Below are 24,579 nucleotides of genomic sequence, written 5' to 3'. Positions count from 1 at the left end.
AGATCCATGTTTACTGCTCAGTTCATAAAGATATTTTCTAAATCACTTCAGAGCTGGACTGAGCCCCATATCTCTCAAATAGCAACAATGTTGTTGCAAGATGATGGAGAAACCAAAGAATATTTGCTTTAGAATTTGTGAAACAATAATGTCCTGTAACAGGTTGACGTTCTATTACTGTGACCTATTTTCAAACTACATTTCACTGTTGCATGAATATGAGCATTATTGTTATCATGTATTTCTTCACACAAAACAATAATGGAATTTGTCATCAAAAAATATTTAGAAATATTTTAATTAATATGAAATTTATATTCTGAGCTAGTGTAAATATTAATTACCTGTATTGAAAATGTGAAATCATGTCATTTGTTGAAGAAAACTGAAAGTTTTTGCTATTTAATTCTTGACAGAAGTGTATTTTTTGGGTTTATTCCCTCAGTGTTCCTTGGTGACTTGTTTGTACACCAAGATATTGGTTTGGATTTGCCTTTGTGTAATTCATATACTTTTGATCAATTCCAACTCATGCCCAATTATATTACACTAAATTAACATAATTCAACAGATGTTGATATTTAAATGTTTTCTGGCATTCACATCTTGGACAGCTGTCTTAGAGCTTGGGGAAAAGGCAAACATTTAGAGTTAAATGCTGAACATATGCTTAAATTACTAATTAGAACCAAGAAAAAACAATACATTATCCTTTCTGAGGGCAGTAGGCCTCTACTACTGAACTATTTTTTTAGGGTCTCTTTTCACAAATAAAGTGCTTAAGTGAATTGAGTATGGGTATCAAATCACACAGAGTGATGCAGGTTTTTATTTTCCATCATGTGCGCTAAAATTATGCCAGTGTGGAGTTGAATGTGTCGATTTGTAGTGTTCAGATAAATTTTGGACAGCTACTGTGTCTGAATGACAAAAGTGCTGCTAAAGATAACAGCAAGGAGTGTGTTAGGATATGGTATTTATTAAGTGATGAGGTAATCTCATGGGCCAGGGAAAGATTGTATTCTAGTCATAATGGGATTGCGCCAGGACCTTCAATAATACAGCATATGTCACCCTTATGCTTGAAGTTATGTTGTGAACAGATTGGCATTGTATGAAAGGAATTTGATAGAGTTGCATGGGCTTACCACATCTTTTTAAGACATAATGAAAGGGAAATAAAGTGCATAGCTCCTCTGGTTAATGTAATGGTTTTCACTCTTGCAGAAGTAGGTGAAGCAATCTATTATAAAGATGATGTCATTATTTGGACAAGTTTGAGAAATAGCTTTACTGTTTGTAAAGGATGAGGAGGAGTCAAGCATGGAACTGATTTCACCTGAATATTGTCTGAGAAAAGTGAAAAGAAAGCAAAAGAGCAAAAGAAGACAGGTGGACAAGGAACAATCCCTCTGTAACTGGGACACATGGAACACATGCATTACTGCACATGCCACCTTTCTCTGGGCATTCAAGTAGACACCAGGGGCTGCATTCACGTTTTGACAAGCTGTGTACCACAAAGGAAAGAGGATATTTTCCTTATAAATTTACTTAGCCATTGTTTTTCATATATTTTTCCTTAAAAACAAATGTGCCTTGTATATTTTCAGTGTAATATTATGAAATCATCATGCATCTTTTCTGTGGCTATATTGATACACATGCCAGAGGCAAAGATTGAGTATTCATTATACCTAGATAATACATAATAGTCTTCCCAAATTTACAGCCCCAGTTGCTTAGTACATGCATTTGGAGTGATACATTTTCATTTAATCCATGCTTCTGGAGACTCAGTCAAAGGGAAATGTAGAATTTTATGTTTGTCATAATTTAATTATGTATTAGTGTTATGAGATGTTTAGAAAGACATATATAATAGGGTTTTAATGGTGTTTATCTCTAAACTTACCATAAACTGTTCCATCGACTTCAATGCTCTTGAAGGCATTGTCTACCACTTGTGTAATTTAAGAATGATCAGTAAGAGTTAAAGTTCCTCCAGACTCCATTATTTAAGCAGCACTAGTGGTTGTGTTCCACTGGCCACCAGATACAGCAGTATCTGCATTTTAAGCCATGTAAAAAGCAAGATAGGCTGTACTACAGATCCATTCTGTGTAAGGAGAATAATTGATGCGATATTTTTGTGTAAAAGATACTTAAATAAGGGGAGGTTTGCTGAGGGTATTTTGATATTTTTGTAAAGTTGAGCTGTTCCACACATTCCATTTTTAAAATAATTTTATTAGCTTATTTCTCTGGGTTCCACAATTGAGTTCTGTTTTCTCCGTCCTTAACTGGTGCTGTGAACATTGCTTCATACTCTCCCTTCTCCATTTCAGCTTGTAAGAAATTGTCAGATAATTTCAAGCTTAAAGTGAGTTAAGTTGTCCCTACCACATTCTCTCTGCAATCATATTCACATGAATATCTATTTTTATGCATATTTTAAGACTGAAAACTGAGAGTTTCAGTTAGATTTCCCCTTCAAAATAATTCTCTCAAGTCCCTTCTAAAATACAAATCAGTTTACTTTTTCCTTTTTGTGATGTCTTCTGAAAAAAGTTTACTTAAAAACTTTGATCAAGCCTCTCCATTAGCTGAAGCATCCAGTGGTGATAAACTTGCAGAGTTCTACAGCCATCTGCAGGAATGCACCGATACTGTGGCAGAACGGGGTATCACTGTTTACTATGAGTTTCTTCCTCAGGTGAGAGATGGTAATAGCACTATAATGGATAGGCATGCATTGATCTTTACCAATTCATCTAATTATGGAATAGAAATCAGTCTTCTTGAAAACATTATTACATTATAATAATGTGCTGTGTCAGTTTTTCCAAGTTAGTGTACAGAAATTTGATAAATGCTGTTAAATAAAAAATGCTTTTCCACACCTGCCTTCATTAGTAAATTTTGTTTTGTTTTTTTTTTACACCTGAGATGGTAGTGAGTACAGAAGCAGGTAATAAATCAAGAACTAAAACACGTGTTCAGGAGTATCTGTTGTCCTTACAGCCATTTTATTGTGCTGTTCTTAGTGACTGGTGACCTTCTAACTCTGATAGTGGCAAGGGTGAAAACTACCAGTGAAAGAGTGAAGAACCCCGTTGGGTCCTCAGTTGCTCAGGAGGTTTATTGCATTTAAAGCAGCTTATCTGTAGGCTCCCCCACAGAACAAGATGTTTATTTGGACAATGTAACCTCATGATCCATAGACTGCAGAGGTCAGGGTAGAAAAATCTGACATGACCTGTTACGAATGTCTTGGAGAGGTGAATGTGTGTAACTGCTGAAAAGGCATTCATCAAAAATATTTGCCTGTGGAGCTATGAAAATTATGGAAAAGGGGATTGTGTTGTGTATGCACAGATATGTTTGGGGAGCTTAAAGAGACAATTCTAGACATGGTACCACTGTAAGGGCAATGACGTTAATTACCTTGAGAAAAAGAAATTATAAAGAGACTGCCACTATTTAAGAAGGATATAGCAAAATTTCCGTCAGAGGGAAGATTTCACAAAAATGCGTAAATGCTTGTGAATTTCTTTGCATGTCATTGCTTCTATAAAAGTGGTTGCTGTATCAAATCTGGGATTTAATAACTAAACTTTGTGGGGTTTATTTACTATTTCAATACTTTTTTTTTGTTATTTTTGTTATTGCTGCCTTCCCAGTCTGTCTTCATTTTTGAGACTCTTACTTACCATGTAGAAAGAAGAATCTAAACACTGTGTGCAATATGAAAAATGAATAAAAATTGACAGCAGCTTTTCCAGTGTTTTGCTTAATATGTTGAGGCATGACACAACAACAACAACAACAAAAATTCTTGGCATGCTAGTGTAAGTTCACACCACCCTGGCTTTTGCAGCCCTCTTATTTCCCTCTGCCACAACTTTGCTGCTGCTATGACACTTGCAGGCCTGCTCGGCCGTGGTGCAGCTGATGCCCTGTCCATGCTCATATTTTTCGTATTGACAGTGAGTGTTCTTGCCAAACGCCAGGGACCATAGTCACATCTGTTTGTCTCCCAAGCTTGTCTGAGGCTGCTTGGGAACACTTTTTATCCAGAGGGCAGCTTTAACTAGGCCTAATACTCTGAAAAGCCTCTATTTGTAAATGCATACAATGGGGCGACAAGTTGCTGTTGTCTTTCCTTAAAAATTATTCCATTTGACACTGCTTGCTCCAGTCCCTGTCACCAGCATGTCAAAAGCCAGGTTTTCAGGCAAGGTGGTCTTAACAAGTATTATTTTTTCCTAATAAAATGCCTAGCTTCCCTCCAGAGCACTATTTATAAATGATAGCTGGAAGCAAGTTAGGGGTAAGTAGAATGAAGGCAAGCAAATAGCTTTCTTTTTTTCTGTAATCCACGCTCTTCTGATTTAATGCTAAGAAACATAATGCTGAACCTAGCCTGATTGAGGGTTAGAGTTCTCCCTGCTTTTTAGTACCCCCATTACGGCATTTCAAAATGTACTGTGCAGCTTCACAACTCTGCTTCTTTTTGTCTAACCTGCCAGTTCCTGAGCAGTAATAGTTCTTGTCTGATCCTCTCTAAATAAATCAATTAATAAATAAATATGAGCTTTTTGTTTTGCTGTGATTTACACTGGCAGAGCATATCAAATGTTTAGCCCTGGCAAAGGCAAATGCAGCTTTACAGTCGCAAGTTGGCTGAACATTTGATGGTAGTGGCCATCAAACTGGGTTTGACAAAGCTTAATTGGTGCTCCAACATCTTGTTATTTATTTGCGGTGTAGGGAATTTTTGACAACAACAAAGAAATACCCATGCTCACCTTGGCTGGTGATGGGGTTGTTGTGATCGGCAAAGGCAAATGATTCATTTATGCTGAAGGAACAAGGCTGCCTTTCAGACGTTCATTGATTTTAAATTAAAAAGTAACTGCTGTGTTCTACATGAAGGGTGACAACAATAACAAAGTAGTCCTTACTTAGTGTTATTTGTTGCAACTCCATTCCCTGTGCCTGGAGGAAAAGTGGGGAGACCCCAGTACCACAATCTTGCCAATCAATCATCTAGATATCTCAATGTAGTGTAACAGATAATCAATTCTGATAAAATTACTCAAATGCTGCTCACTGTTACTGCTGTGGCTCAGGTCTTTAAGTTCAATTGCTTGACTTTATTAATTTTTAACTTTCATCCTATTTGTATTCCTGCAGATTTCTCCCTTTTTCATTCAGAAAACAAGAGTTTCACACTGTAGAACGTATCATTTATGCCTATCACACAACTTATTCTGCATGTTTGATACCATTGTTAAATACTGATCCATTGGTGATCAAACATCTCAAACATATTTTATTTAGTTAGTGTTGCACTATATTGTATTTAAATATTCATTTTCTTTATCATACAGTCAGTTATGAAAGGATTACAATTTTTGATTTCTTTCTAAATTCAGAACTGAAAATTATCATCCTGTTAGTTTACTAGTTCAGCTGTGTTGATTTTCTGGATATTAGGATAAAATTTCGTGTTGGAATTGCTAGGAAAAAATGTCTTAAAGGGAAAAAAGTGTTGAAATAACGGTTCACTAGGTGAAGCTAGAGTGCACTTCTCTGCGAAACCAAAGTTTCTTGGAATATTTTATTTAAATACAAGCACTTTGCTGCTTGTTAATCTACTGTATCTTCTTAGAAGAAATAGGCAGAGGATTGTACATTGTCATCTTACTCATCAAGGTGTTGTTGTCATTCTTTTACATTATTGAGCAGATCTCAGGTCTCTCCACAGTATATGACCATTTTTTATTCATTTAGAAGTACCCCAGCTTTAAAATGTTTATAAATGCCGTAAAGGGTAAGTCATATCCACACTGAAACCAGATCCCATGAGTGACAGAGTGTTAGTATGCTGCTGTGGATTGTCAGATGCAATTTTCAGCTTGTAACTTTATCAAAATTCACTACACTTACGTGGTAAGAAGCACATTTCTCAGTAACATTTATAGATAAATATTAAAATTGTGCAGTTCAGAAAGTACTGCATTCCCCCCCTTTCTCTTCTGGTTCTTTAAAAAAAAAAAAAGTCAGCTACATATATTCAATTCTGCAGGCATTCTATATTACTTTAAGAAAAACAATAACTGTAATTGTATTTTAAGATTCTATTCCAAAAGTCAACACTTCAGAATTCCAAATTTACTATTTTTGTGGTACTGGCTTCTAATAGCTGGGTTTAATACAATAGCATTTGCTTGTTTGCCATCCTCTGCATTTCCATCAATTTTCCAGTCTCCAAGTGCAAGCTCATAATTGTTCAAGAAGCTTACCGGATATTTTGCTTCTGTGGTATTCTCACAACTTGCCAGTGAATTAGAAGAGGAAATATTTGTTATGCTACAAGTTTATTTCATGCACCTTTGAAGAGTTTACTGTTTCATGTTTTCTTATTCATTCTTCATTATACCTTTAAAAAAATTGATAATATTTTCCATGTAATAAATGCTGCTCTGACAGTAAAGCATTACCAGCCTATTGATAACCTACAAACAGCATTGTGATCTCTTTAGATAATTAATCTTAGCTATTTTCCTGTCAGGAGCAACAGTGTTTTTGTTTTATGTTGAGTGAGACAGATTGCCAGTTTTGAAAATTAAAAAGCATTCCCTTTATATTTATATTTATTCATTCCAGTAACAATTTATGATGCTGCATTTAGATACTGAGCACTTGTCAAGAAACATAATTATGTTTCGATATAAACAAGATTGGTGGCTTGACTGTGCAGCTTCATCTTGGTTGAGAATGTTTTTATATAGGTTCAGACTATACAAGCTGTGTATTTATGTGTCAGTTTTCTTTCTTTGTTAATAGTTTTCTCCTATAATTACTTGCAGGCAAACCAGTGTACATTTAGGATCATTGTGCATGGGAGACATCAAGCGGAGGAGGAAAGCTGCTCCCCTGCCAGGACCCACAGGTAACCAATTTCCCTGGGACAGAGCACAAACCACAAGGTGTTAAATCTCTAAACACAAAGCAGTAGGTCAGTGACCTGGGGAAAAGCTTGATAAATTCAATAACTTCCCATATAACTTCAGATATGTACTATTCTGATTTATTAATAAAGATTAAGAAATAAATAGGCTCCCTCCACTCTCCTGCAATCATTGCCAATTTCCAGTCCTTTGTAGCGCAGCACTTCTTTGAAGACAATAAATCTTTTTTCATATACTGAGACAGCAAGGATTACTGCTTATGTCCCTTCAAACATTACGAGGGAAGAGACTTGAGGCATCTTGTTTTCTGCATATGAATGCTCTAAATACCCTGCACAATTAAGTTAGGCTGTGAATTCTTGGGTAAACAATCGAAAATGTGTGATAAAGCTGTGAAATGCAGCTTTAAAATTAGTGCTGTAGATTAAACAGGAAGCACTTTCAAGCACATTTCTGAAAGATTTTTACAGATGCGAGGTCACAACCATTGGATGCATTTTGCTGATGTCACAGCTGTGACATTACTTTTTCAGTAAGTGATTTACAGGACTCTCATCAGTTTGTTGTATTAATTATATATGTGCATACTGGAAAGATTAGGTTGTATGTGAGCACATGCGAGCCTTTATATATATTTCTAATATAGAAATCTGGACTGTGTGTCCTAGTCATACATAAACTACAGCAGCAACATTTGCAACACATAGAATTTTCAAATACATTTCAAGTAGATGTCTTTAGAGAAGCCTAATACTTGTATTCTAACTGAATTCCCCCTCCTGAAACTTCTTTGTTTCAAACCTCAGTGGCAGAAACAGACCAGGAATAATATTAACCATGGTATAAAAGCACCTTAGTGGCCGCAGTATGAAAAAAAGAGAATCTATGGGTCAGCTTCTAAGACTCTGAACATATGTGAACTGAGAAAGAAAAATACTTAATGACTGAAGAGAGAATAATGTAATTATTTCTACAAGGTGATTTTCACTTCACAACTTTCAAGTACTAGAGGATGTCATTTTGTACTGAGAGGTTATCGGGTATCGTGAAATTAATTTTATTATTCACTTTACTTTGGGCTTTCAGTGTTCAGAATTTTATTTTACAAGCTGGGTCCTCTGCATAACTTTACAAAGCCAATATTTTGATACAAAGGCAAATATGTGGTCATTCAATGTTATGTGTCCATGAACTCACAGTTTTAGAAATTGTTTTGCCCCAAAGTTTGCCTTTATATGAAGAGCGACACAGAATAATGGTGGATAAAGGTATCCTATGAGGTAATTTTTAACTGATGTGCCTTCTTTTCAAGTTCAATGTCAAAATCTTTTCAATTTTCTTGTGATCAAGAGGATTGAGAATTATTTTTTTTTGTGGTCTTAGAAAAGTTGTTGTTTTTCTGCACTTCATCCTTGTAAGTTTTTAAGCAAATAGAACCTTTAGTAAACATTAAATAAGCTTGTACCTATGTATAGGTAATGTATAGCATGCTAGAGATTATTACAGTTTTCTCAAAGGCTAACCTTTCTACAGCTAAATTATTGTTTATCTGTCACAGGCCTTGTTTTTTGTCAGTTTTCCGTAAGATTTTATGAAAGAAATGGGGTTTTCTTTTAGTATGAATGTACATTTGGAAATTGGGATTAAAATAAGAGATTGCTTATTTGATTATTCTTCTTTCAGTAGGTTTAGTTAGCTAAGATGTGGGCATAGAAGGGTTTGATTTTATGTAGAATTTGTAAGTATCTTTCTTGAAAGAAAAGAAATACGGAAGTTATTTACATGAGCAGAAGTTGGAAATGAAAAAAACATTCTCCTAATAATTGTTTGTATTTAATATCATAGTGAAACCTGAAAGGCTGTCTGTAAATGATTCCTTTACTACAAATGTTTTCTTTGTATGGACTGCAAATTGGCAGAGTTTGGTCTGAGTCAATGTTTTGGTAAGAGTGTTTTCTAAATTTTTATTTGCATTTGGAAAAAAATCCATTGGTAAATTAATTCTTGTGAAAATCTGCACAGTGCTGAAAATTATAATTTATGCCTTTAGGTTCACTAGTACTGATGAGAACTATCCTAACAAGTTCCCTGGGTTTTAGTCTCACAAGGGTAGCACCTGCTACTTTCAGACACCTTACAAAGCCACAGATTTGTGTAGCAAGCAGTGTGATTGGTTAAACATTTATTAATTGTGACAAGAACACCCAATTTATTTCAGTACTCCAGCTTATTTACTGCTCTTTCACCTTTGTATTTTGTATCGAAAAAGTAAAATGAATATTGATAGAGTTAGATATTGATTTCTAAATTTATAGCCCGTTCTCAGCCTGCAGTCAAAGTCACATACCAATAGGTTTGTGTATATTAGTAACAAAGGATGTAGCTTTACTTGTACAGCATTGAGAAACTATTGAAGCAAGAAAGTTTGAGCAGCACAGAGCATTTTATAGTTTCAAAAATGCCATTTGTAAAGGTGAAGAAAAGATATGTTGAATAGCAGTGAAGAAAATGGGAGATAATATAGGCATGGATGGTTAGGAACCAACAGTACTGATACAGGAGTATCATATTCTGTCTTTTTTCCTAGGATAAATTTTCTGTTTTGTGGATGTTTCATATATCCCACATGTGTATTGTGGAACCTAGATAGTTAATTAATCAACAAAAAACTGGTACTAGTAAAAATCTATTACTTCCCACAACTGAAGTATGAGGTGTTGTACCTTTTAAATACTCTTTTAGATTACTTCTTCCATGAAACCAATCTTTTTCCAGTGATTCTGTTCTCGTGTGAGAACAGGTCATTCTCAATGACCTTCTCTCCCCTCTGACTACTTGAGTGGTAGAGCTATTTCATGTGACACCTTGACATATTTCACTGCAGCAATACAGTGGTCTCAAGTTTGTAAAAGGACCTCTTAGACAAGCTAATCCATTGTCGTGGAAATAGCCCTTCTGATACTGGATCCAGTTTAATGAAAATGATAATAAAATAGCAACAAGAGCAAAAAATTTTGTTACTACTTTGTTACTACTTGAAACACATGCACTGGGAATATTTGCAGCAATATCAGTCTTAGATTATCTAGTTTAAGTCTCATATCAAACCAATAGGTGCTACAGAATTTTAGATACCACACACTGAATATGCATTTATCCCAGTTTCTTTCTAATTGACTCTTCTGTACAAGATTTTTGATTTTTATCATCTCCTGTTAAATCTCTGAGATATTTTAGATTTTTTTTTTAAAAAGAAAACCTCTAAGCCTTAAATGTTGGGGAAAAAAAATCATCATATTCTGCTTCACATCTCGTATTTGTATGCCTTGTAAATAGTTATTTATTTCTATTTCAAAATAATCTTTTTACTCTGGTGTTGCCTACTGTGGTTTACAGTTTGGAGCACTGTTAAAAACCTGCAAAATTCAATTATAAGAAGAGAAAGCTATTTTTTATTTAAAATGTACAAAATACAAAATTCTATAAAATAGATAAATTACTATGCATGTAATGGGCACTTTAATACTTACCTTTTGCAAAAACAAATTTCAGATGTCATATTCCTTATCTGGTTGGCATGTTGTATGCACATGCTACACTTCAGGCTGGTCCTGCTTGAAATGACCAAGTTAAAAGTCTCATTTTAAAGAATGTGTTTTAATGAAAAATATGGCAGTTTCTTAATTGCAGCAGAAATACTGAGCACTGCTATAATGCCATCATGACTCACTTTAACAAGGTAATCAAAAGGGTACATGTTTTCATTCCTTTTTAAAAATTGCCAATGGAACAGCTAAGCAAACTATTTTGCTGATGCTTAATATGTCAGTGATTAAAAATCAGACCTAAATAGCTGCAGAACCAAAACGATGATTTGAAAAAGATTGTGATTACAGTGTGATAACAGAGGTGGCTGAGGTGAGTTTGTGGTGAAGGTCAACTTAGTGTGATAGTTTCAGGGAAAAGTCAACTTTGGGGTACTTGGATGAACTGACCATAAATTTCCAAAACTCTAGACAATAAGCCTGTTTTCTTTTAACTTGATTCACTGCTTTTCTGTCACCAAATATACAACTCTGTAGGCAGAAATCCCTTGTCACAGGGCAATACAACATTGGCGTTTTGTGAATCCTTTCCCTTATTGCATTGCACCATTTCTTACCCTCAGTCTGCCAAAGTCCTTCCTGGCATGCACTTCATGCCTGCTTGGTTGTGCAGCCAATGGACTCTCGTTTTGCTTTGGCTGGTGTCTAACTGGGCAGCAAGTTAAATTTTAGGGAGTTCTTTCTGTTTCTTTGTTTCTTCTACCATATTGTCTCACCAAACTAGAAGTTAAAATATTGCAGAGTGTCATCCAGTATTGGAAGCTGCAGTCCCCTCAGAGCAAAAGGCTTTCTGTGTTGAGCTTGAGGGGGCTGGGTCAGGCAAGGCATCTTACATAGAAGCACCAGAGTTCAGAAAGTTCAGTAACAAACTTCAGAAGACCTCCGATTCAACCAGGACAAGCTTATCCTGTAAAATTGCTGATGGGTTTCTTGTGATCTAGGGAGAAGACGATATTCTACAGGCTGTATACACAGCCACTGTAAAGTCAAGAAGAAACATTAGATTTATAGAAGATGACTGTACCTGACTTTTCTAGTGCTGTTATCTTCTGAAATGTGGAAGCTTCAAGAACAATTCCCTGAACTACTCTAGGAGCCTTTCCTATGATAGTTGTTTCTGGTTATGGAAACCATTCAAACTGCCTCTACTGGGAGCTGGACTTTATGGTCCTTATGGGTCCTTTCCAACTTGAGATGTTCTGTGATTCCATGGATTTTTTGGCTTCACTTTCAAGAACCATAAACCAGCTTACTGGAGAATATAACCAAAGAGAGTTCCTTTAATATAGTGGAAATCTGGGGGGAGAAGGCTAAACCAGGCATTATTTTCAAGTTTCAAAGGTATGTTTCATTAAAAAGTTGTACATTTGGGGACTGACTTTGAGTGAAACAGAGATGTCAGTAGCAAGACTCATCCTCAAGGGCAGTTATGAGCTCTGCAAGTTCTGCACATTCTCTGCCAGATATCATATTAAAGTAGTTCCCCACAGAGAGGAGTCACTTCCTTTTTATGTCCAGTTTGTTAGAACCATCACCTTCCTCAGATGGGCAAATGGATGTCCTGTAGTTCTCCTAGAACTCAACTAAGAAAAGAAGTTCCTGATATTTCTGTCAGTCAGTTTTAGATTGGTAATTGCAAAGGATTTTTGTTCAAATGCAGTTTGTTAGTTAAAACGTGTCGTTTTCCCTCAGTCAGCATAATTTCTCATCCCAGCTCTCCACAACCTCTCAGTTGCTAGTGACTAGTTTTTCTTTCTCCTGAAGGAATAGGGAGCACTGCTGCAAACAGTCCCTGGTAGAGATTATGCAAAAAAACCACTTTTCTTAAAGGTTTTCCAGCATACGATTCACTTTTTGAATAAAGAAGGAGGTCTGGAAGAAGATTTATGCAGAAGTTTTGACACTTCTGAGTGTCAAACACTTCTGAGTGTTTTATTCTGAGAGGAATAAAAATACCTGTTTACCATGTGAGGAAATAAAATTCATTGATCAGGTTTCCAGTGCAGGCAAGATTTCTGTCTTTTTGTAAAAGACTTGCAATTTGTGGAAAAGATCCTAAGAAAATTTGTTGTACATACTCTGGGTTTCACAAAGAAAATTTTTGCTTTGGATTTCCACTGGGTTTCATTGTAAGGCTGCAAGTCTTTCTGCAAAAGTGAGGGAATGCTTATCAGATGGGATTCATTTTGCTGAATTTTGGGGATCTGTGTTAAACAGAACTTTGCAATGTCCCACAGTGAGAATGCTTCTTCCAAAATGCCATCCAGGGACAGTGTTTCTGTCATCAAAGACAAGGCATAAAACAAAGACCTTCTTGGACTGAAGTGAAAAGACAGTCTTGGGTATTCAAGAGATTCCCCTTACAGAGGAATAAATCGCAATCTAAAAATACTAACTCTTCCAACCAGTTTTATAGCAGCAAAGACTGAATGGGAATGAAGTTTTACTCCACATACAGTGTAATCCAGTAAAGAATGGAAGGAGAAGAGCACCTGCGAATCCAATTCCAAATGATCTCTGTTTCTGGATTACAAGTTGTACCTAGAATTCAGTGTCACAATTTTCACTGGTGTGTGAATTTATGTTTATATATTCAGGAAAGTTAAAAATAGATGTAATCTAGAGTGTGTGCTTCAAGACAGGGTGTGTTTACCTAGGCCACATTTAATACCCCTTGAGATGGGGTAGTAGGAATGAAACTATGGCAGTGCAGACATCAACAAAACTCTGCTGTGGATATGGGGTAAATACAGAGGCATCCGGCACCTGCTGAAGTCGTAGCTATGTCCTCTCTGCTATTCTTATCTCTCTGTTTGAATAAAATTCAATGCAAGCAGACTTACCTGAGCATAATAATTCTAAAGTTATTCTTTAGACAGTCTTAGATAGCTCAGTGTGAGGCATGTGTTAAAGTCTGGTGAAATAAAGCAGTCTCAAATATTAGCTAAATAATTTTCATAGCATTCTCATAGCCGAGTTGTTTTAGTTTTGGATTGGTGTTTTTGTGGGTTTTTTTAGTAGATACACAGCCATATGTGCTGAATTTTGAAAATCACTGCAGGTACTGAGTTTTAAAACCACCATGCAGCTGGTGGCTGTGCTTCTGAAGCTGTGTTTGTGCAATTACCCAAAACAATTTTAAGAACATAAACATCTAGGCTGTCTGATTCCCATTTTGCTAGTTAGAGAGAACTGGCATAAAAAGGCAGACTAGAGCAATGTATTTTTCTGATTGGTTTCCTTGTGTATCAGGATCACTTCCTACTGCTCTGAGCTCATCTGTCTGATGAGGAGTCAGAAAAGAAAAAGAATAGATGAAATATTAAATGCTTTCAGAAAATGAGGGGGAAAGTACACCAGCTTTTAAAGAGAATCAGTATGTATCATTTCTGCTTCCATTGGCTGTTTATCCAACATCAATACAACACTTTAGGAGCCAAATTACTAAACAAGCTGCCAATTAGGCTTGCAGTCAGCTGGATAGATTAGTCGCGAAGAGAGGCAGATACAAGATTTTCATCTCTTGAGCCAATTATGCAAGTGAATTACCATCCACAATGCTCCTTGGAAGATTTCAGGTAGAAAGACTGACTCTGCTGTGATAGACATAAGTGAGATCCAGGGTAGGGGGTAAGGGTTAGCAGGCCATGTATTGCAAAAATTACCCAAGCAAAAAAAAGATCCTTCTGGGAAAGGATTTAAAGGATTTAAGGCTGCTGGGAGTGATAGAAGAGCAAATAATAGTTGTGGTATGCTCTGCAAAGGCATTGCTGTTCTGCTCACAAGTCTTAATCATACAAAAGAAAGATGAAAGGGCAAGACTATATTTATGTACAGTGTCATTTTCTCAGAACTGTTTAAAACCCTGTTTTCTTAACATCAGAAATAGTGTGGTGGCCAGAGATGAAATTACTTCACTATGCCTTCATTTGTTTCTTACAGCTTGGGGGGGGTTGAGAGACAAAAAAAGAAACACAACAAAAAACCCAGTCATTTTCTTAAATAAGGCTTATCTGAGAGCTTGATCCTAGCTGTATTCTGGTTTTATTCAGCCCAACATAAGCCAAACATGCTTGATGTTAGTCTTATCCAGCAATTGGACCATACAAATAAATATTGTGACGATAGTAGTTTATGAGGTCATAGCTCCTGTATTATTCTGTAATAAATTATAACTTTAATGTTGAGTTTTGAATTTGTAGAAGCATTTTGCAAATAAAATTCTGTCAGATCAAAACTGTTCATAGGCTCATTTGTTTCCTGCTGACAGTGTTGTACACTGGTGTAACATCGTTTCTTAAATATGAAGCAAATTTAAAAGCTGAACTTTTGCAAGCTGCTGTATCCAAAAATGATTAAACAGATGTGAAGCCTGCAGCAGCATTAGACCTCTGATCTGATTTTAGCTTACAGATGGAATTAAATTAATTCATGGCAATCACTGTAAAATCAAGGGTATGGCACTGAATGCTAGTGTACTGTTTAACCAGGACATACCTGTCTCAACAGCTGTTAAGAAAAAATTTCATACCTTTATTTTTCACTGAAACCTGCCTTTAATGCCATCATATGTATCATGTATCATACCAAAATTAAACAAATGTGGTGAGTTTTTGGCTTTCCACTTCCCAGTTTTGTCACTTACCACTCACTGGTTTCATATTCCATGTATGTAAGGTCATATGCATAAAAAACGTGGACCTTGAAGTGTGTCCATTAATGTACACAAAGATTTGAGAATTGCCCTTTTTTCTTTCATCTGGCAGTATTGCAGAGAGAAGGAACATAAGCTGAGAGTATTTTACAGAGCTGTCTTTTCAAACAAGTTACTATACCTGAATGTTTACTCCTCCCTCATATAATGGCACATATAATGGCAGCCACTTCTACATGCAGACTACTCATCTGGTAGATCAGGAATCAGTTGTTAGGGTTGCTAAAAACATTTTCTGTCTGTAGGAAAAAAAAAAAAAAAAAAAAAAGTGTACTGCACAGGAGATTGCTACAAATTATTAGGGCAGAGACATCCTTGTAACTCCTTGAAACCTCCTACAGCATTAAAATTAGAAAAACATATCCCCACGTTTTTAGAGGGTTTTTGAATCTGTTTCTGCATAGTTATTTTTTGTGGGACAGCACAATGGGTAGGTTTTGCTCTTGCTCGTGGGTGGGTCAAGACTGAACACGTCCCAGAGGTAGCACAGCCCTTTTCAAGGCTGTGTGCTTGGACCATTCTCTCTAACAGACCCTACTGGCTAGTCCAAGAAGTGCCATAGGCATGAATTAAAAACTGAACTTGAAGATGAGTATTGCAAGGACAATTACTGCTTTTAATTAGAAAATAAAAGCCCAAAGCACAGAAATGGGGGTCAGGGGAATAGCACACCATGTAGCATGATTTTTAAGAGCTCTCTCCCAGCATGCAGTCTATCAGCAATGCAAATGTTGGGATTTTTTCCAACCTGCTGATTGCACATGAAATGGAGGAAGAGGGCAATACCACTATCCACATTCTTTGGATTCAAGTAAAATATGTTGCATTACAAATAAATTTTTCAAGTGCTGGGTGAAAATTGCAGGAATGTTGAAAGCAGACATAGATAGTATTCATATAAAAACTAACTATACTGCAGTGGAATGGCCAGGGTGTATTAAATATTCTTCACAATTCAAATTTAAAAAATCTATATTCACCTCATTTATGAAAAGGAATAATTAGTCAATTAGTAATATAACCAAGATGGGTGGGGTTTTGGTTTTGTTTTACTCTTGCTGCAATACAAAGCTTTCAAACACATTATCCTTTGGACAGTGCGTGTTGTTTGATTTGCCCAAAAGTGGGTTGCAAAACCAAGTTTACGGTGGCTTCTCTTTTCTTTCTTTTTCTTTTTTTTTTTTTTTTTTTTTTTAATCTGATGATATACAAGGGTAAAACAGGTCTCTTAGGGAGAGCTTGTATTTTAATAGGAGATATAAAAGTATGTACAGTGGAGTGAAAAATAGGTATTGTATACACATTCTAGCAGTAATTATATGTCTTTAAAAACAAATTATTTCAATTATCCTGTCATGGAAAAACAACATTGAATTGCTTCAAAAGGTATCAAAAATAGAAGCACCAGTTTACTAAATAACATGTCAGGGTACAGAATGTTCTTTCATGTATCTTCTTTGTGAGGTTCCTATGGCTGTCTCAGGAGTTGAAATTCATTTAGAAAGGTACCTCTGTTACAGGAAGAGCTCTGTGGGTTTTCCCCCTGAATAGGCTAAAACAAAAAAAAAGCTGTTTACATTGTCTCAGGCTATGCCTTGCATACTGTTCCAGCAGAATTGCTACCTCTGCCTAGGCAGAATTATGAATGGTTTCATGTTTCCAGTTTTTAGGTGTCATAAAATATACTCTTGTGCTTGCTCTTTCCTGCTTGGCAGGTCTGTTGGATCTCTCTTCCCCTTGAAGTTTTCCCCTTAATTGTTCCACAAACATTTACTGGAATGATTCTTCATCTTTTGCCATCACTTTTTACAAAAAGTGTACCAAAACACAGTTGCAGGGTTTTACCTATGAGGCTTACCAGAACTTGTGTTGAACAGCACCCTTTCTTCTTTCCCTTTTTCTTTTTTTTCTTTTTTTGAGCTGGAAAGTATAATTGGGAAGGTTACAAAGCCGATGTTGTGTATGCCAGGCAGTGCCAGGGACTCATTTGTATGAAAATTCCTTCTGCCTGTGGGGGCCTGAAAAGAAAGGAAGTCTTGGACATGGAATTTTGTGGCAGTCAGTTCAAGAGGAGCCCTCTCAGGGACTGGAGGCCGCTGACTTTAAAGCCTTTATTTTAAGCCTAGCATTAAGCATAGCTTCAAACCAGTATTAAAGTATAATAATATACTTCCCTCAATGCACTCCTTTTTTTTTTTTATTTGACTCAGGAACTGAGATACTAGAAAGTAGGCTGCCTTTTATGTAGCCAGTGTTTTACTGAATACGAACAGATCTATAGTGGATAATGTTGGAGTACTGTAAATTCATCATCACAATCATCATGAGGTTTTTAATGTGCACCTCTCATTTTTAATTTCTGTCTGTGTATGCAGTTTCCACTATGGAACCTTGCTTTTTGCATGTGTGTGATAAATGAGGCTTTTTAGAAGCTCATGTTTAACTTTTCATGTTCTTGTTTAGTAAGTTAATATAATGATAAGCCAGCTGCTTGTCAATGGTAAATTCTTAGCTAAGGATATTATAGTCTCCAACAACTCAAAATCACAGGCTTCTACTACAGTATTTTTCAAAAAGTAGCAGGCAGAATAAATAAGTAGAAAATCAAACAGATAGTTTTGAAGCTGGGCACATTGAGGGGGTTCTTTTTGTTTTGTTGGGGCAGGGAGATGTTGGATAATGCTGAAAACAAAATCCAGCTGTCTATGTGCAACTGCTTGTGTTCAAAACCTTCAGACCTTTTAAAACTGTTCTGGTGAAAGTTGTTACATTTTAACACCGATTCTTGAAATAAATATCCCTTGTGCAAGACACTTATATTTAGAAGGTTTATCCATGCATTGTCTCTAAACTCTGGCTTGGGTAGTCTGGTAGATGAAGGGGAAAAACAGCTTTGTTATTTTGACCTTTTTTTTTTTTTAATGATGTATTCATGGGGAAAAAAAGCCCTTTCGTACAAGAAAATTAATCTGTTATTGTAACAAATATATACTAACACTTGCAATGTTGCTGCTCTTCTCTGTGGTACGTATGCAGCCTTTCTCAAAGATCTCAATGCTAAGGAGAAGAGAGTGTGAACAACACTCAGTAAAATGGAAAACACCAAAAGTAACCTTGGACATATCAAATTTCACAGTGTTCAGAAAAAGAGAAACTGAGTAAAGGTATAGCTGAATTTCGGAGTGGTTGACCACCTGTCTGTACTGTTTCAGCAAGAGCTATAATTGTTTAATCAGAACATTTTTATTGGGTTTTCTTGAGGGAAGTCACTGATAAATCTTACTAAGAGCAGAGTGATGGTCATGTTGCTATGATGTGTCTCTTCTTAGTCACTGTATAGGGCTAGAAATTCACGTGATCTGGACAATGTACTGGTAGACATCTGCAGGTGATTTATATTCTTTGAGGCCGATGTGAAATCCACCGTATTGGAATATAATGTGGTACTATTTCTCATATGTAAAAACAGAATGAATCTTCAAAAGCATTAAAAATAAAAGCATTAGACTGTATTATTTAGAGTCATATGCAGTCAAGAGGTCAACATGTGCAAAGACAGCCTGTTCTAGAAACCTGTTAGATGAATTAGGAGAATAAGAAGGTTTAAAGCTTTACGGGAGATTATCCTGCTCTTCTCCACATGGCAGGCAGTGCTGATTAATGCTGTGTATTTTTTTAATCTCAGGGTTTGTAGGTGAAAACACCCAACCAATCCCAGAAAACAACATTGGAAACAGAATGCTTCAGAGTATGGGCTGGACCCCAGGCACGGGTCTCGGACCAGACGGCAAAGGGATAGCAGAGCCCATACGAGCCATCCAGAGACCCAAAGGACTTGGACTTGGATTTAGCTGACAGAGAAAAAAATAAAGGTCAAAATTAATTTTAAAAGGCCAAAAAAAAAAAAAAGATAAAAAATGGCAAACATATTATTTGTTGTGATTGGCAAATCCAGTTTTTCTTCTCTCAAAGATGGCTGAATTCAACGAGCTCCACACAAGCTCCATCAGCTGCAAGGTACAGCCGAAGTGACAGAACCAGCATTCACGTCTAACTTCATAATGGTGCTAAAATGTACAAAAACTACTTTTTTATTTTCTGTGGTCTTAAGGTTTGTATTAAGCATAAAATTCAATATCCTCACATTTTTTTTCTAAAAAGCTTCTGACACAGCAGTTTTTAGTATATAACTAAATTTTGTTTTGTAGGTATAATTTCATCTCAAGAACCTTGATAAGATTTGTTGAGGAAAATAGAACTCTTTACAGCTATTGTGACTTCCCCCTTTTCAGACAAAGTTTCCAAACCTGGTATTTATAGTGTTTAACAATATTTAAGTGTAAGTTGTTATTATGGCCATAATACATACATGTTTCCCACTGGAAGGTGATATGGTATTCAATTTTGTCTAAGAGCATGAAAAACAGCTTTGTTGTCATAGGAATCCCATTCCAACACCATTTTCTGGCAATGTATTACTGTCTTCCACATTCAAGCTGAAAAGTAATGCTTTTATACTTGTTTTTACATTTACAAAATTATTTTTCCTCAGCAATTATTTTAGAAAGTCAAAGTTTCTTCTAACTTTGGCTTTCCCTTCATATTAATAATCCTCAGTTTTGCCACATTTAAGAATAGTTTGAGCTTTGAAACAGGAAATTGTATTTCAGGGATGACTGTGTTTCTGTGTTTATTCTGGGGTATGGCACATTTTAAACAATGCAGTGTTTGACATGGTGTTAATGTTTGGTTTGTGACCGAGCTGTTGCCAATGAACCACAACCTTTAAGGATCATGAACAGAAAAAGGGCGAGGAGAAGCAGGATTAGGATGGAGGAAAGGAAGGAAAAAGATACTTTGATGGCATCTCACAAATCTAAGCTAACAATTTAAAATCAAGAGGGATCATTAAGTGTTTTAATCAGTATCCTAATGTATCTAATGTCAGCAAAAGCAATTTCATTAAGCACCAACCAATCAAGCTCCTAGGGTACTTATTAGTCTGCAGGATAAAACAAATTCCACTTTAAAATGAAATTATAGGGCTGAAGGAAACTGTTTGTTGGATGGACTAAGGAGAAAATTGTGCCACTCTCACCATCCATGCCTCTAGTAGCTGGCAATATTTACCCTCATTGCAGAGAGAACAGGATTTGATTCTCCAGTCTTTTTTTTTTCTTCAAGAGGAGGATCTCCCTTCCACAACTCCCAAGCTGCAGAGAAAAATACTTAGTTCCAGATCCTTGCAAAGATATTTCTTTAGGATAAAAGGAGCATAGCTTTGTTCATGCAACTGTGAAATATAGTGATTTTTTATTACTTTCCTTTTTCTCTCAGCTTCACTCATTTTTCCAGGAAAATAGTAGCAGGAAGAGGAAAACCAGCAGCATTATAGCATTAAATTTGCTTGAAAGAAATCTTCATATTTTCCAGTGTGATTACTGTCAGTTTGGGGATGTTGTTTCAGCATACCACCATAGTGTAGAGATTACAGATTAGTACCTGATGTTGTTTTTATGATAGTTGAATACACATGTTCTTTGAGTTTCAGGAAGACTTTATTACTGTTTAAATACTTTGTGTGATTGTGTGGTTTACTTTTTTAAATTATAAGAAATTTTAAACAGAATTGAGATTTATACAGCAAAAGATACTTTTTATTGTAAGGTTTTGGGGCATAGTATAATGTGAGTTTGCCACTTCAAATATCTCTTGCACAACTGAACTTGGTTAATACATTCCATATCCAAAGAATTTCAAGGCCACATAGTTACAAAGGGCCTGGAATTCTGCAGCTGGCAGAGGTGCCCACTTGTGTGTTATTCGAAATAATGTGTTTCTGTGGCTTGCACCTGTTCTGTCAGTGCCATGTGCTTCTGAGAGCAAGTGACCTCTGACAACCTCTTTGTTTTGTACACTACAATCAGAAATCCCTTAAAATCATTTTCAATGCGTGAATTGCAAAAGTGAATCTTTTAAGATCTGTTTGTTGTAGCTCTATCTGCAAAACTGTGAAAGAATACTCAGTCTGTTAAAATTCCACTATTTTGCTTCACTTCTGACACCTGCATGTGTTGGACTGGAAATATGGCATCTATAACATTTCTTTGAAGTATTTCTGTGCAATTTCCAATAGCAGTAGTTTCTCAAGAAATAAGTATAAAGCCCCAAAAATACTTGAAAGTGTTTCCTGCTTTTAAAAGGTAAGAGGGAAATAATACATACATGTTGAGAAAAAACTTCTTTAGCTCATTCAGCTCTTTTTTTCATGCATTCCTACAGGTGCGTTGAAGCAGCCAGCCTAGTAGACTGTTATAATGGAAGAACTATGTAATCAGATTGAAAATCTTGAATTTTTTTGTTCTAAATCAGCCTTTTAGTGAGAATCCATTAGACATTAAGATTAGTTTAACTGGTTTTGATATAGAGATAGATACGCTTTGTTTTCCCCAGGTATTACCAACAGATGCCACAGCTGACAATACACTTTATCTGTTACAAGCTGTAGAACAAAGTGATTTATTAAAATATTTTAATGTTTTGAGATTTTTTTGTGCAGTAAAATTCCCATTCTGGCTCACACTGTGATTTCATTTTCATTTTTCCACATCTTACAGAGTGGTTTTAAAGATTTTAAAGATACTCTAGTAGTGTGATTTCATACAATTAAAGCTAGTGTTAGGAAACAAAACAACAATTAATTGCAGGGTTTCGGTGTTTTTTTAAAGCCACTTTAAAGCAATGTTTCTTGGCTTTGAAACAGGTCAAAATACTTGGATTTACTGTTTGTTTTCTTCAGATCTTTCCTATGTCTAATCTGCAATTATACCATGATACCTGCTGTAAAGGTGGAACATACTATTTTAAAATACATATACAAGTTTTTTCAGATAATAATTCTTTAGGCCTGTGACACTGAAGTTTTTTGCCTACATAAATAAATATGGGATCATCTTGTATCTAAAAGTTGTCATCCATCACTTGCCAGATTCTTTCCATTGAAAAATTTGAATCAGTAGCTCTGCTGTTACCATAATATTCTTCCTCTGAAGAATGTATAGTGAAGAGATGTTGCCTATTATCAGCACTGCATTTTGCTACATGTTCGATGGTGTCTCAAAGTTCTGTGAATTGAACCATTAACTGTTAATAAAAGAAACCCATGAGCAGTATCTTATTTCTAAATAAATATTTGTCAGAGTCAGAGAAGTATTATCAATATGCTTGTTTTAACAAGATTGTCCCTGCATTTGTCTTTCTGCAGTTAGGTCAATAATAGGTGTAGAATAGCAGTAAATAGCTAAATAATATGTATAGAATGCTTTGTTTTAACAACACAAATGCAAGATGGAATAAAATAAGTAGACTCAATTCTTCATGGGCTTTGTGTGTTCATTTCTTTAAACTACCCTTTTCAGTAGTGTTGTTATTGCACAGGTGAGTACAAAAATATGCTGTTCTGGAAATATTATTAAAGTGGCTAATATCATGTACCAAGTAAATGCATACTGTGTTAAGCTATTACACTGCCTTTTATGTACCTTTTTACTAGTCCTTCTTTCCTTAGTTATTATTATCCTGCTGAAGAGGTTACACCACAATATCAGGAAATGCCTCGTTTAAGATGTTTGCAATACTTTTGTTATCATATTCTTCTAAGACTTCTAAGTACAAGTTCCCTTCACTCCTTAGGTATGTGTATACTTTGATAACTGTGACAGGGGCTTGTGCTTTCTCTTCAAACAGTTCTCCAGAATTGTTTCTCCAAGGAAAGCTCACACAACCTTTATTTTATTTTCCCTCTGCCCTGCTTCCAGGGCACTTTCAGTGAAGACGTATCAGAAATGGGAATCCCTGCCCTCTTAATCAAGAAACTTTCTGATTAGACTTCCATCTCTAGCAGAGTTTTCAGGAGCAGTGGAGTAGCTGCAAAAGGGTTAGCACACATTTACTTGCAACTGAGCACATTAAGTTATTTGGGCTTCTCATGATTCTCTTCTGTCCTACAACAAAACAGGTATTGGAGCTATTTTGACCATGTTGCTTGTATTTGAACATTCAATCATTAAGTAATAGATTATGTAAGCTTGATCACCCTCACCAATGAGAACTGGTTTTTAGCAGCTATGAAAAGTGTTTTAAATGAATATGAGGTATTCTGTCTATAGAATGTTGTTATTTTGGCCTGTTAATGGCGTTGCTACGATGAATTAAGTATTGGGGAGTTTGACTTCTGAAACTGTAAATATAAGTCATCAGCCTCTGAGGTATGTGTTATTGTAAATATATGAGCTTATTAAAATGTCATTCAGAATATTTCATCATAGATATGCTCATTTCAGTTGTGCCTTGTCCATAGTGTTGTCTTTTCTTCTTAATAATTTTCTGGTTTTTTCTGAAAAACTGCAGCGCTGTGTGTGTTTTTAAGTGATAATACTCAGTGTTTCCTCTCTTGAAGCATAATCTCTTGTATGTGGCAGGTGATGCCACTCAAAATTTTCTGTCATTTCTGCTACTCTACAGAAGTTACTTTTCCAGCCCCTTCCTAGGCCAGTTTCCTGAAGGGCCACCTGTTGCCTTCATCAGTTGTAAAGAAATTTTGACACTGAGAACTTGGGATTTCTTTCTCCTTGACAAGCCTGTTGTGTCGGTCCCTCTCCTTCCTGTGGCCCCTGGTCAGTGAGAGATTTGTAATACTTTGTGCACGTATCTGCCATTGGCTTCCAAATGTGAAGTACTGTCTAAAAATAAGCAGCAAGGGAGGATTTGCAGACTGAGGCTGTGACTTTCTTCCTTGTAAAAGATACAGGTCCTAAATTTTCTATGGCATCAGAGTTCCCTCAGGTCCCAGCTACCTATTTGCAGGATTGTGCTGGCCCATCTTCAGCACTGAGCTCTTCTAGAGCTGCTCTTGGCTGTGGTAATGTACTGTTAGCTGGTGGGTAATGTCAGTCTGTCTATCCTTGAAGTACCCACAGCATTGTGGGTACAGTACATTCCAGCATTGTGGGGAGTCAGGCTGCCATGTTGGCCTGGAATATCTTAATTTTGCAGGGTTCAAAATAAGGCACAGCAAGCCACTCATATAAGGGTTGTCAGTTTAGTATTCAGGCAGTGATTCTGTAGGTGTGATGGGGTCTTTTTGGCAAGAATGACAAAAGAATATTCAAAAAGAATATAGCAGGGAAGTAAGAGTTGCAGATAATGAAAGGGAACCAAAATCACTTCTGAAGCAGTGAGAAGTTTGAAATTTCTTAAATTTGGGGGCAGATGAGTAAGG

At 36.1% G+C, this 24,579-nt stretch overlaps 1 protein-coding gene across 1 annotated transcript in view; it reads left to right on the top strand.

The window, feature by feature from the left end:
• GPATCH2 (G-patch domain containing 2) overlaps positions 1–22,626 on the top strand; it is a 118,995-nt gene extending 96,369 nt beyond the window's left edge. Inside the window, exons 9-10 of the mRNA XM_041426719.1 lie at positions 6,879–6,961; positions 18,985–22,626. Coding sequence (XP_041282653.1) covers positions 6,879–6,961; positions 18,985–19,154 — 253 coding nt within the window. The 3' untranslated portion in view covers positions 19,155–22,626. The remainder of the gene's footprint in view (positions 1–6,878; positions 6,962–18,984) is intronic.
• Positions 22,627–24,579: the final 1,953 nt, after the last annotated feature.

This window comes from Onychostruthus taczanowskii, unplaced genomic scaffold, assembly GCF_017590055.1.
Source record: "Onychostruthus taczanowskii isolate IOZ18803 unplaced genomic scaffold, ASM1759005v1 scaffold93, whole genome shotgun sequence".
Classification (NCBI taxonomy): Eukaryota; Metazoa; Chordata; class Aves; order Passeriformes; family Passeridae; genus Onychostruthus; species Onychostruthus taczanowskii.
The sequence above is the reverse complement of the archived record's forward strand: the minus strand, read 5'-3'. Positions and strand labels throughout refer to the sequence as shown.